This window comes from Bufo gargarizans, chromosome 6 (assembly GCF_014858855.1).
Source record: "Bufo gargarizans isolate SCDJY-AF-19 chromosome 6, ASM1485885v1, whole genome shotgun sequence".
NCBI lineage: Eukaryota > Metazoa > Chordata > Amphibia > Anura > Bufonidae > Bufo > Bufo gargarizans.
In genome coordinates, this window is record NC_058085.1 from 222,648,829 (window position 1) to 222,661,672 (window position 12,844).

At 41.4% G+C, this 12,844-nt stretch overlaps 1 protein-coding gene across 2 annotated transcripts in view; it reads right to left on the minus strand.

Annotated features, from left to right (window-relative positions):
- TUBGCP2 (tubulin gamma complex associated protein 2) overlaps positions 1-12,844 on the minus strand; it is a 453,055-nt gene that overhangs the window by 134,375 nt on the left and 305,836 nt on the right. For both annotated transcript variants that reach the window (XM_044296484.1, XM_044296483.1), the window contains exons 12-13: positions 3,778-3,950; positions 3,413-3,541 (exon numbers count right to left, since the gene is read on the minus strand). In XM_044296484.1, the coding sequence (XP_044152419.1) occupies positions 3,413-3,541; positions 3,778-3,950 (302 nt within the window). The remainder of the gene's footprint in view (positions 1-3,412; positions 3,542-3,777; positions 3,951-12,844) is intronic.

The window sequence follows — 12,844 nt, forward strand, 5'->3', positions numbered from 1 at the left end:
ACTGGGGAGGGTAATTACCAGGGCCGGCGTCATAACCCGGCATCCCTGGGCAAGTGCCGGGGCCCAATGCTCTTGTGGGGGCCCACTGAGCTGCTATGAGCACTTCCATCAATACAGATGGGAGCTCTCACTGCTGTCATTTCACTCACGCAGTACCCCTTTGGTGGGCCCTCTGAGCTGCAGAGACTCAGACACGCCCCCTCTACACAGGACACATGCTGCCTGAGGAGAGAGACCGCAGGGCTGGAGCTGGAGCAGAGAAGTGTGAAGACAGTCTGTGAGTGAGTCTGCACTGTGACTGTCTCTTGTCTGTGGGACAAAAGGGGGGGGGGACTCGTCGATCTGCTGCTGCTTCATTCTATTTAGTTGTAGTTGTGTTACTGTTTCATTAAGCTGTTTGACTCCATATCCTGTCCTATCTCATCCTCATGGGGCCCCTGCTGTCTCCTTTCCTCCCTCATGTATCCAGAGCTCCTGTTTTACCCTCCTATCTCCTATTGCTGCCCTGCACAGACCTCCTGCCACTACTTGTATGAATCCCCCTCAGAGCCCCTTCCACCTACTTGCTGTGTCCACCCCTCCTGTCCATCCAGGTCCCCTGTCTCACTCCTCTGCCTCTCATTATGGTGGCATCTGAACCGCATTCACCATAAGGACCTTCTAACGTTACAGGGTCATGTGACTGTGCCCCCCACCCCGTAACTGTGCCCCTTTATACCCTGCATTGTGCCCTCTTACCACTCCCTGTGCAGTGCCCATAGTCATTCCCTGTACTGTGCCCTCTTATACCCTTTTATCCGGTCACTGTATGGTGGTTTTATCATTGTATGGCGGTGTTATCACTATATAGCGGTGGTATCCAGTAACTGCATGGCCATAACTGTATCCCTTTCCATGCCCACACCACTTTTTTTATACCTGGCATGAGCGGGGAAAAGAGGTGTTAAGGACCTTTGCGCCACAATCTGTGTCAGAAATACGCTTAATATAGACGTATTTCTATATAATAAATGACCCCCTAATTGTATTATTATTCGGGGTAGGGCTAATATCTTTATATTGTATAGATTCTAGTGTATTATAATGTGCCCTGTGCCCAGTAGAAAATGATCCTTGGGAAACACAGTCCTGATCCCTGACCACCAGGACCAGTTAGCGCTCTGTCAGTACATGGCGGCCTCCCCTCTCCTCCACGCTGCTCCGCTGTGTACTGGTGCTTATTCTGACACTAGGGCTGGGTTCACATCCCATTTGCGCCATCCATTTAATGTATACCAAAAATGTATGCGTTACCAGATGCCTCAGACTGATGCCGTACAGTGGCTTCCGTTCACCATACAGTTCCATTGTAAAAAAACATATACGTTAACGTAATGCATATTTTACTTGACTCTGCAGGATACAAAGTCAGTTCTAGCTACATTACTGCACATCTCCTTCTCTCCTCCAGGCCTGGCTCACTGCTGCAGCGGGCCGCCAGAGAAAAGGAGCGCAGGGAGCTGCGGTTAGTGAATGACAGGACTGCCAGCTCCCCTGCTCTCCAGCAATAATAGGTATGTGAGGGGGACACTGGGGGGTCATTCATCACACTTTGAGGGCCCCTTACACAGTATAATGACTCCCAGTGCCCCCCCCCCATTTAGTATAATGATCCCCATTGACCCTCCATTTAGCATAATGACCACCAGAGCCCCCATTAAATATAATAACCCCTCATGCCCCCTCCATACAGTATAACCCCCAGTGTGGGGGCGACTGGGGGTCATTATTCTGAATGGAGGGTCACTGTGGGGTCATTATACTGTGAGGGCCCTTTACACAGTATAATGACCCCCAGTGTCCCCCATTTAGTATAATGATCACCAATGAACCTCCATTCAGTATAATGACTCCCAGAGCCCCCTCCATACAGTATTCCCCCAGTGTGGGGGCTACTGGGGGTCATTATTCTGAATGGGGGAGACTGTGGGGTTATTATTCTGAAGGTGGTCATTATACAGTGGGGGGGGGGGGGGATTGGGGGTTCATTATACTGTGTGAAGGGCCACTAGTAGTCATTATACTGTATAGCGGCCACTGGGGGTCATTATACCGTGTGGGAGCCACAGGGGGACATGTCAATGTAAAAAAATGCCTCATGGGAGCCCACTGGGATTTATCGCCCAAGGGCCTACATGAACCTGGAGCCGGCCCTGGTAATTACGTTACAGGATGGGAAGATAGTGCAGATAGAGACAGGGGGCGAGGTAATGGAACTGGGGGTGGAATGGAAGGAGCGACTAGAACAGTTCAGAAGGAAAGATGTAGGGTAAAAAAAAAATATACATAAACCTCTTAAATTTATGTATACTAATGCCAGAAGCCTAACTAATAAAACCGGGGAACTGGAATTAGTGATGTGTGAGGAAGACTGACATAGTGGGAATAACTGAGACATGGCTGGATGATAGCTATGACTGGGCAGTTAATGTACAGGGTTACAGCCTATTTAGAAAGGATCGCCAAAACCGGAGAGGGGGAGGGGTCTGCCTTTAGTAAAGTCCTTTCTAAAGCCTGTGGGTAGAAATACATGGAGGCAAAAACAATAATAAAATACTAATAAGAGTTTATTATAAACCACCTAATATACCAGAGTCCACAGAAAATCTACTACTAAACGAGATAGACAAGGCGGCAAATCATAATGAGGTGGTTATTATGGGGGACTTCAACTACCCAGATATATACTTGGAACTGAAACCTGTACATCTCATAAAGGAAACAGGTTCTTATCATTAACCAAAGACAATTACCTTTCCCAACTGGTTCAGAACCCGACTAGAGGGACGGTCAGGGGACGGTACCGATTTATTGCGGAACGGATGCGGAAGCATTTGCATGTGTGTGAATGGACCCTAAACCCTTGCCTTCTGTATTGTTACATATGAACATGGAACGAACACAGATAACTTCAGCTGCCCAGCGCACATGCAACAAGTCAGTCAGTTTCACAGGTACAAATCTGCTGACAGATGCCCTTTAAGTCCTGCTAATAAGCATTCGTACATAGGAGGCCTGGGGACCATTATTAGGACTTTAGCACTGTGGAAAACCCTACTTCCTCTAACCACTTAAATGCTGCGGTCAGCATTAACTTTGGCATCTATTCAAGTGATGTGGCAGAGACTACACCATCACAGCATTTCGAGAGTGATGTTACCTGTTCAGGGGCGATGCTTGTTTCTCAGATTGCGGTCATCGGCATTAAGGAAAATTATACTATAACCCTGTACTGAAAAATCAGACCCCAAATTGATGTGCTGAAGACCACAAGTGTATTGATGTATATCTAAACAGAAACATTCATGGGTGAACCATTTCCATAGAGATTTCTGCTAAACATATAAATAATTTTTTTGCAACCCACACTCACCATTTGGCAGAATGTAATGAGAACTGTTTGGAAGCCTTGTTGCTGATCCATATATTGCAGAGTAGTCTCTCCACATGCTTGCAATAGAACAAGTGCCGAAAAAGCATCTGGTAACGTGTAAGAGCCTTCCTGTAATTAGGAAAGAATTTTTTTATTCATAATTATATAAATCAGACATCCTTGCTTTAGAAGTTCAGAAAAAAGGTCTTTGGATGGGATGAATAGATTTTGCCAGAGTATAATAAAACCACCACATTTTCCACTTTCATGCACAGCACAGAACAGCCAGAAAGAACATGAAGGCTGAACAAATAAAGATAATGGATCACCATATCCCTGTGTAGTATAGATGTAGCATAGCCTACCTGTTAATTATTAGTGAAAGAGGCCACTTAACAATATAATCAAAGGAGAATGCTTCTAATCCACTTAGTGCCAGCTCAGTTGGGTCAGCATTAATTAAGGCTTTTTCTTGGCAAGTTTCAATGGCAAGAACACGCAGAAGCTGAGTGATGAGGTCATGTGGCATAAGATCAATCTTAAGGGAGATAATAATAAATTACCAAATAATAGAGAATATACTGTACAAATAGTAGAACAAACAATTGAATTTTTGCACTCGCTAGAAAATCATTTTTTATTGGGTTTATTTGAGAAAACAGGTGACACTAGGTATTTAAAATATTTTCCGATGCAGGCTATACCCCTCCCACAGGTACACAGCATATCAGTTTCTACATAAGCAGAAGGTGGTAAGCAAAGGATGCAAACAAAGGAACAAGACCACTCATGCAACTTCTACCTGAAGTATCTTGTGATACAGACTGGCATCTCAAGAGGCACGTGTGAACCTGGCAAAGGTATGCAATAAAGACGAGGTGGCAACCTTGTCCACTGAGAGGCTGTTGCTAAATGGCAGACCGCTAAAAAAGGTATGAGGAAACACATGAAATGGGCAAATAAAAAGGGAGAATCCTTGTTCTTGGACAAGTATTAGACTGCTTTAATTGCGGACTAAATCCGGAGAGTAATGGAGGCCCTCAAGAATCACAAAGGATTCTGGAATCTAAAGGATTCGGAAGCAGGTAGATCCACAAAATCCTGAAAACATTAAACGGGTTGTCTCATCTGAGATATTGGTGGCATATCACTATGATAGGTGTAGGTCGGACCTCCAATCTCTAGAACAGGATCCTAGAAGTGTGCTTAGAGAATCTGCACATGAACAGCTGCTTTCGCTTAATTTCTAAAGGACTACCAAAAATAGCTGAGCACTGGCTCTGTTATATCTGGCAGTCCCATTGAAGTGAATGGCGATGTGGCCATCATGCTAGTGAGATGCACTCTCCATTTATTCTTATAGGACTACCAAAAATAGCCAAACAAGCTCACTTGGCTATTTTCGGAACTCCCATAGAAATGAATGGAGAGCATGCCGCACATGCAAGATGCACTCTCCTGCACTTTTGGGGGCCCATTCTGGGACCCGCATCTATCTGACGGTGGCATATACTAGCAATATGGCACCAACATCTCCGATGAGACAACCCCTTTAAGTTTGTAAAGCAATTCCTGGTGCTACTACATGCAGTATTCATAGCCTACAGATCACTTGGTATAATAGCACTGTTTTCAAAATTGCCTGCTCCTGTCCCCACCATTCTGGATAGAAAATCCCCACTGATGGAGAGCCCTGGTAGTAAAGCCAGCTGGCACTCGGGTGGCTCTTTGCTCCGGGAGACCAGATCTCTGCACGGTTGTGACTTCTGTCCTCTGGTCAGCAGAACCTACTCCTCAGGATGGTCATAAATATTATATCTGATCAGTGGCGGTGTGACTCCTAGCAGTCTCAGATCATCTATTTGAAGGGGCTGAATGTCGCATACTTGTCAATGTTTACCTGCACACTGTCTATATTGCACACAACTTGTTGCCCCATTTACTTGAATGGAAGGGTAAGCTGTAATTCTTCTGCACCGCCGCTACAATCTAGATAGCATGCAGGTTAACAATGCAGAGGATGCAGTGTTGTGGCCTCTTCAAACTCCTGAGAATATAAGTCATCAATAACATGAAATCAGACAATCCCTTTAAATTCCCACAGATTTGAGATTTCCAGTAATAAAACCAGCTAATGCTACTATAGCCTGGGTAAATTGAAGGTAAAGTCTAAATATCTTGGTAGAAAACATGCTACAGTAGCACCCAAACAAATCTGTAGATATGAGACTATAAGACAAAAAGAAAAACCATTTAGGCCTCTTTCACACAGGCGTCGCGTGTGAGGGTCGGATAGGATGCGGATGCGTTGCGGGAAAATGCGCGATTTTTCCACACGAGTGCAAAGCATTTTGATGCGTTTTGCGCGAGCGGTGACGTCACCAAAGATCCTTTTCTCCCAGGTACTTAAAGAAGAAGACAAGTTGGGCTGCGCGAACAAGTGGATGAGGCGAGTTTAATTTTTTTAATTAATTTTTTCATCCCTATTTTACTTAGCATTCTGTATTAAGAATGCTATTATTTCCCCTTAAAACCATGTTATAAGGGAAAATAATAAAGATTGGGTCCCCATCCCAATCGTCACCTAGCAACCACGCGGGAAAATTGCACTGCATCCGCACTTGCTTGCGGATGCTTACAATTTTCACGCAGCCCCATTTACTTCTATGACTTTTTGATCACTTGCTATTACACTATTTGTGATGTAAGGTGACAAAAAAAATCTTTTTTTTTTAAACAGTTTTTATTGGCATGCACCTCCATATTTATATTTTCATATATTTGGCCTGATGTGCTGCCATTGTATATATATATATATATATATATATATATATATATATATATACACACACAGTACAGACCAAACGTTTGGACACCTTCTCATTCAAAGAGTTTTCTTTATTTTCATGACTATGAAAATTGTAGATTCACACTGAAGGCATCAAAACTATGAATTAACACATGTGGAATTATATACACAACAAAAAAGTGTGAAACAACTGAAAATGTCATATTCTAGGTTCCTCAAAGTAGCCACCTTTTGCTTTGATTACTGCTTTGCACACTCTTGGCATTCTCTTGATGAGCTTCAAGAGGTAGTCACCTGAAATGGTCTTCCAACAGTCTTGAAGGAGTTCCCAGAGATGCTTAGCACTTGTTGGCCCTTTTGCCTTCACTCAGCGGTCCAGCTCCCCCCAAACCATCTCGATTGGGTTCAGGTCCGGTGACTGTGGAGGCCAGGTCATCTGGCGCAGCACCCCATCACTCTCCTTCATGGTCAAATAGCCCTTACACAGCCTGGAGGTGCGTTTGGGGTCATTGTCCTGTTGAAAACCACTGCAACTTAAAGTTTACCTCCAATATTGGAAATTAAAAAGTTGAGTTTTTGGATATCGAAATTACACGCAAAGACAACAAATACTTATGTAACACATTCCATAAACCCACTGCTAAAAATGGATATATCCCTTTCTCGAGTTGCCACCTGCCAAGGTGGCCAATAAATATTCCCTTCGTACAGTTCCGCCGACTTAAGCGGAATTGCACGGAGGATGATAAATTCGAGGGAGAGGCTAACTCCATGAGTAATCAATTCAAAGAAAAAAATTATCCCGAAACAATCATTAATGAGCCCCTCATTAAAGTAAAAAATTTAGATAGGAAGACCTTTTTTGAGCCTACACAAAAAATCTGAGCAAGGAGATAATTCGGACTTTAGAATCATTCTTCCATATAACATCCAGGCAAAGCAGGTAGAACCCATTATTAAATCCCACTGGCATCGTTTACAGAATGATAAAACAATAGGGATGCTTTTACCTCCGATTCCTAAAATTACATATTCAAGGGCTCCAAATTTGGGAATTCAAGTAGCCCCATCATTGAAAGAGAGAATAAAAAAATGCCCAACATCAAATTGGCTTTAACCAAAAGGCTTTTTTAGATGTGGGAAATGCTTGGGATGTAGGAAAACAAAATTCCTGAGAAAAACAACATGTTACCTCCACACAAAATTCCCATTCTTTAACTATCAAACATTTCCTGACATGTAACTCCGCCGATGTTATCTAACCAATCCAGTGTCCATGTTCGAGACAATATATAGGAAGAACCAAACAAACCTTGAAAGTCAGGATAGCAGAACACATGAACAATATTACTAAAGGTTATGAAAAACATTCGCTATCCAGACATTTCAAGGAGGTACATAACTAGGACCCAAAGGGTCTCTCTTTCATGGCACTGGAGAAGGTGGAGAAACAATGGCGGGGCGGAAATCAGATTGAGCGACTCTTAAGGGCAGAATCTAGAAAAATATATGAATTCTGCAGTCTTTTGCCGAGGGGCCTAAATGTGGAATTAGAAATTTTTGGTTTCATATGACAATTGGGTGGTCCGTTTGGGTGTCAATGCAGAGTTGCATGTCAGGCAGTTTTTTTCAAGCACTGCAACTCTCCCTCTACCCCACACGGGCCTCCCTCCCCCTTCTCTCCATACTACCGCAGCCTCAAGAATGAAATGTGCTCTGCCCAATATAGGAAAGAAGGATGACACATAGATATCCTTATATGATTAAGTCTAATAAATATAATGCTGTGGAAGCAAGGCAAAAAACGCATCCACAGCTAAATGTAAATGAAATCGCACATGCGCTTTTTTAATGAGTTTTTTGGGGAATCTCACCAGTGGAGAGAATATATCCATTCCATACAGAACCTGTGGAAATCTGCATTGCGCTGATATATTTATTAATTTTATTATAATTAATCTATTTTTACCTTTTTATGATATTTTTTTATGAATTTCTATGTTGCATATCACCTATTATATCTCTATACTATGTTATGATTGGATCTATTATTCATATAGAATAGAGTGTATTCATAATATATAGGGAAATACAAGATATCCCCCCCATATTAAACATTATAAGGTAGAATACACTAATTGAAAGCTCAATATGAATTAATGTTATATGGATTTAATGATACACAAAATTGCAAGTATAGAAGAAAAAACTAATTTTTACTTAAAAAAACGCACCTAAATCGCAAGCAAACCGCAAAGATATAAAATGTTATCCAGGAATCAGATCCATACCAGGTCTTTACATGCAACCAAGGTCCAGATCGAATTTTGTGGAAAACCAGTAGCAACTATAAAACCCACTGACCTATGGAATTGGGGTATGCCACTGAGGAAGGGGAAAGTGTCTTCCCGAAACGCATTTGGCGTGAATCCTGGACTGATACCCCCAAACTCTTTAAAGGAACTTAGTGTACTACAACAAAGAAGGATTTTCCTCACTCCACCAAGGATTGCATTATGTCACATACCAGCGCCTGGAAATCCAGGTCCGTGATCCTCACTAATACTCCATTACCAGCTGTGAGAGACACGAGGGACGCCAAAGTACTCCGGAGCCGGGACACCGACTTAGAGAACGGAGGAGAGACTTGCTAAAAAGTCTTATTGAAGTAATAACACAGGCGCAGGTAAGCCCACACTTGTGGGTGAAACATAAGGAGTTATATTACTAAGACATAAGGAGGTGAAGCGATACGAACCTATGCAGCTACCCTCAAAGGATTTTTTTTATTTTCCAGAGATTCCTCTATAAGCAACTGAAACAGTGTATAAGCCGGCAAAGTAAGAACTAGATACCGTTTATCAAAAGACTTGAAAGTGGGAGCGCTACTTTGATTGTAAATTTTAGTTTTATTAAGGAAAATAACAAAAGGCATTGTAAACATTATGAAATACAAATTAGGGTATCCTTCACCATTATATCAGCATGGATATAAAGGCAATGTCGATCAATGTCAAAACTTAAATGAGTATATTGTGTTCAAAAAGAACATATGATTAATATATCTAACATATTCACTCTATTATTTTCAAGCTGTAAATATAGCATATAATGATAGGCAATCTTTATTTACGGTAACATAAGAAACCTAACATATAGTATTCAAAATAGAAATGTTGAATGGTGAAAGGAGGCAGAAGGGAGGGGAGAGGAAAGGGAAAAGGAAGGGAAACTAGAAAAAAGGAACAAAAAAAAAAAAACAGAACAATGTCACATGTTATTTAACGCATTCAAAAATAAAAAATCAAATCTCAAGGAAGAAACTTCAAAGTACTTGACTATCATGTTTGTGGATACATAGCTGACCCATTTGGACCAGATCCTGAGATACTTCTTTGGATTGCCATCAATTGTCCAACTTAAATTTTCGAACCTACTAACTAACATGACCTCCTTAAACCATTCTTGTATAGATTGTGTATCTACGCTCGACCAATGCCTAGGGATAATGGTTTTGAGAGCAGCAATTAAAAATTGAAAAAGTCTGTCTCTGAGGCAGGCGTGTTTTTTGTTAAAGAGTCCTAACAGGATTAGTTCTTTGTCCACCTCCACTTCAGTTTTATATACCTCAGAAAGTATCTGGTTGAATTTGGACCAAAGTGGGGTAATCTTATTACAATCGAACCAGATTGAACTAGAACTAGAGTATAAGAGCCGATTCCTCCACCGCATCTCCAGCAATGTACTGGAATTTCTGGATTAATCTTGTTCAGAATGACAGGAGTCCTATACCACCTGGAAACAAGTTTAAAGTGTGACTCTTGGAGTCTTGTTGAGGTCACTTTGGGTACGGAGGATTGCAAAATTTAATTGGTTTCTTGTTCATTAAAAGACTTTTGGAGTTCAGATATCAAACTACTAAGATACGGTGGAGGAAGTGCAGTCTCATTAATAACAGAATAGAATTTAGATACGCCATGATGAAGAGGGGCCAAGCTGAGCATTATTTTAGAAATATTGTTTCGGGATGCTTGTGATATGGATTGGAAAGTCATTGCGGCAAAGAGCTTCATAATCTGATCATATTCATTTTTAGTGAACTGGGGGAGTTTTTTATTTAATATATAGTTATTGTAGTCCATCGGTGTGTTAACTACTAGCAAATCTTTCAATAGTGTTGTCTGGCCATCTGGATGGGAGTTAATTCTGTTTCTTACTAATTTCAGTTTTTTCGGGATAAGAACCAACAGAGGTAGATCTACAAAGTCAGGTGTTTGTACATTATGTTTCCTTTGGAGATTAAACCATACTTTAAACGTGTGTTTAGTGTAGGGGTTATCAACTATATTGTACATATACTTATTATTCTTGGTCTTCCATATTAAACAATTCAGTGGGCACGACGCAACCTCTTCTTCTAAGTCTACCCAATACTTTCCTAATGGATATAACGTTCCATTCTTTAATTCTCGTTAACGAAGTAGCCACGCTGTATTTTTCAATGTCTGGAAGACCAAGACCACCTTTATATTTTGGTCTTATTAATGTATTATATGATAGACGATTATGTCCCTTATTCCATAAAAAAGAGAGAACTGCCCTTTTAATGATTATGAAAAAGTTTCTGGGTAGGGACATAGGGATTCCTTGTAAGAAATATAATATCCTGGGGAGGGTAATCATCTTCACTAGGTTGATACGACCAAACCAGGAGATACAAAGATCATTCCATTCTTCTAGGTCTGATTTAACTTTCTGAATTAATACGTTAAAATTCAGTGAGTATAAATCATTGGGATTATTTGTAATGTTGATGCCTAAGTATTTAAAATGTGTGGTAGCTGGTTTGAGATTACTGATGGATTTCATCTTGTCCCAAGTTTGACTGTCAATATTCACATTAAAGATAGTAGATTTTGAAAGGTTTATTTTGAAATAAAGTCTGCCAAAATCATTTATTTCCTTGAGGAGATTTGGGATAGAAGTCAATGGATTGGAGACAAAAAATAGAATATCATCTGCATAGGCAGCAGATTTATGGATAAGTCTTCTTGTTTCCAAGCCAGCAATTCCCTCATTTTGCCTAACCCTAGCAAGGAGGGGTTCCAAGGATATGATGAAAAGAAGAGGGGATAGAGGGCAACCCTGCCTAGTACCATTATGAATTGTAAAGGACTGCGATGCTGTCCTATTAACCAGTACTTGCGCAGAGGGGGTAGTGTATAGAGCTTGTATTTTATGAATAAAAGGTATCTGGGAGACCAAATCTAGAGAGGGAAGCCATGAGGAAATTCCAGTTGAGCCTGTCAAAGGCTTTTTCAGCGTCAGTTGAAATCAGGGCCAAAAGGTATTTTATATTTTTTACTATATTCAATTCCGAATAGGGCCTTCATTATATTGTCTTTGGCTTCTCCTCCCGGCATAAATCCAACCTGTTCAGGGTAGGGTCTTTATCTTTTGGAATGAGCAAGATATTTGCAGCTAATGTTTCTGGCCTAAAGTTAATGGACAGTCCCACCTCATTAAAATATTTAGTCATGGTGCAAGTATTTCCTTGAATCTCTTATAGTAGGATATCCCAAAACCATCTGGACCTGGGCATTTACCCGTTGGTAGCGTGCTAATTGCCTCATCTACCGTATTTTTCGCCCTATAAGACGCACTTTTTCCCCCCCAAAAGTGGGGGGAAAATAGCAGTGCGTCTTATAGGGCGAATGCTGCTGATTTTGCCGAGTTTTCAATGATACACCCGCCGCGATGCCGCGCAGCGGGTGTATCAGTTGTGAGGGAGGAGGGGCTGGGGGTCGGCATCTGATTTTATAATCCCCCCCATAACTGTCATACACAGATCCTCATAACAGTGCCATCCAGAGAGCCCAATAAGAGCCACCCACAGATCCCCCATAAGTGTCACCCACAGATCCCCCATAACAGTGCGTCACCCACAGATCCCCCATAACAGTGCGTCACCCACAGATCCCCCATAACAGTGCGCCACCCACAGATCCCCCATAACAGTGCCATCCACATACCACAATTAGTTCAAAACCCACCAAAAGCACACCTTTTGGTTCAAAATATATTTTTTCTTATTTTCCTCCTCAAAAACCTAGGTGCGTCTTATGGGCTGGTGCGTCTTATAGGGCGAAAAATACGGTACTTCTTTCTGAGACAGGGGAGATGCTAAGAGTTCCTTTTGATCCTTATTAATGCTAGGTAATTTTATCTGTTTAAGGTAGTCGTGGATATCCGTGTCAGGTGGCCTAGATACCAAATCATTAGCTTCCAAATTATAAAGCTCATTATACAAATTTCGGAAGGCTGTAGCTATTTTATCCGTTATCTGTTCTATATTACCATTTTTTTATTTATTTTTTGTATGGTAGTTTTATTTCTCCGCCTCTGGATCAGCCTAGCCAATTCCCTACCGCATTTATTTGCATGAAAAAATTGTCTGAACTTACTCATGAAAAGGTACTCCTCAGATTCGCAGTTCAAGACTTCTTTAAGTTCCATTCTCAATTGCAATAGAGCTTTCTCAATCTCCCTGGCACAGGACATTTTATGTATTCTCTCTAATTTTTTAATCTTGTCAGTATATTCTGTAACTTTTTGCTTTCTCT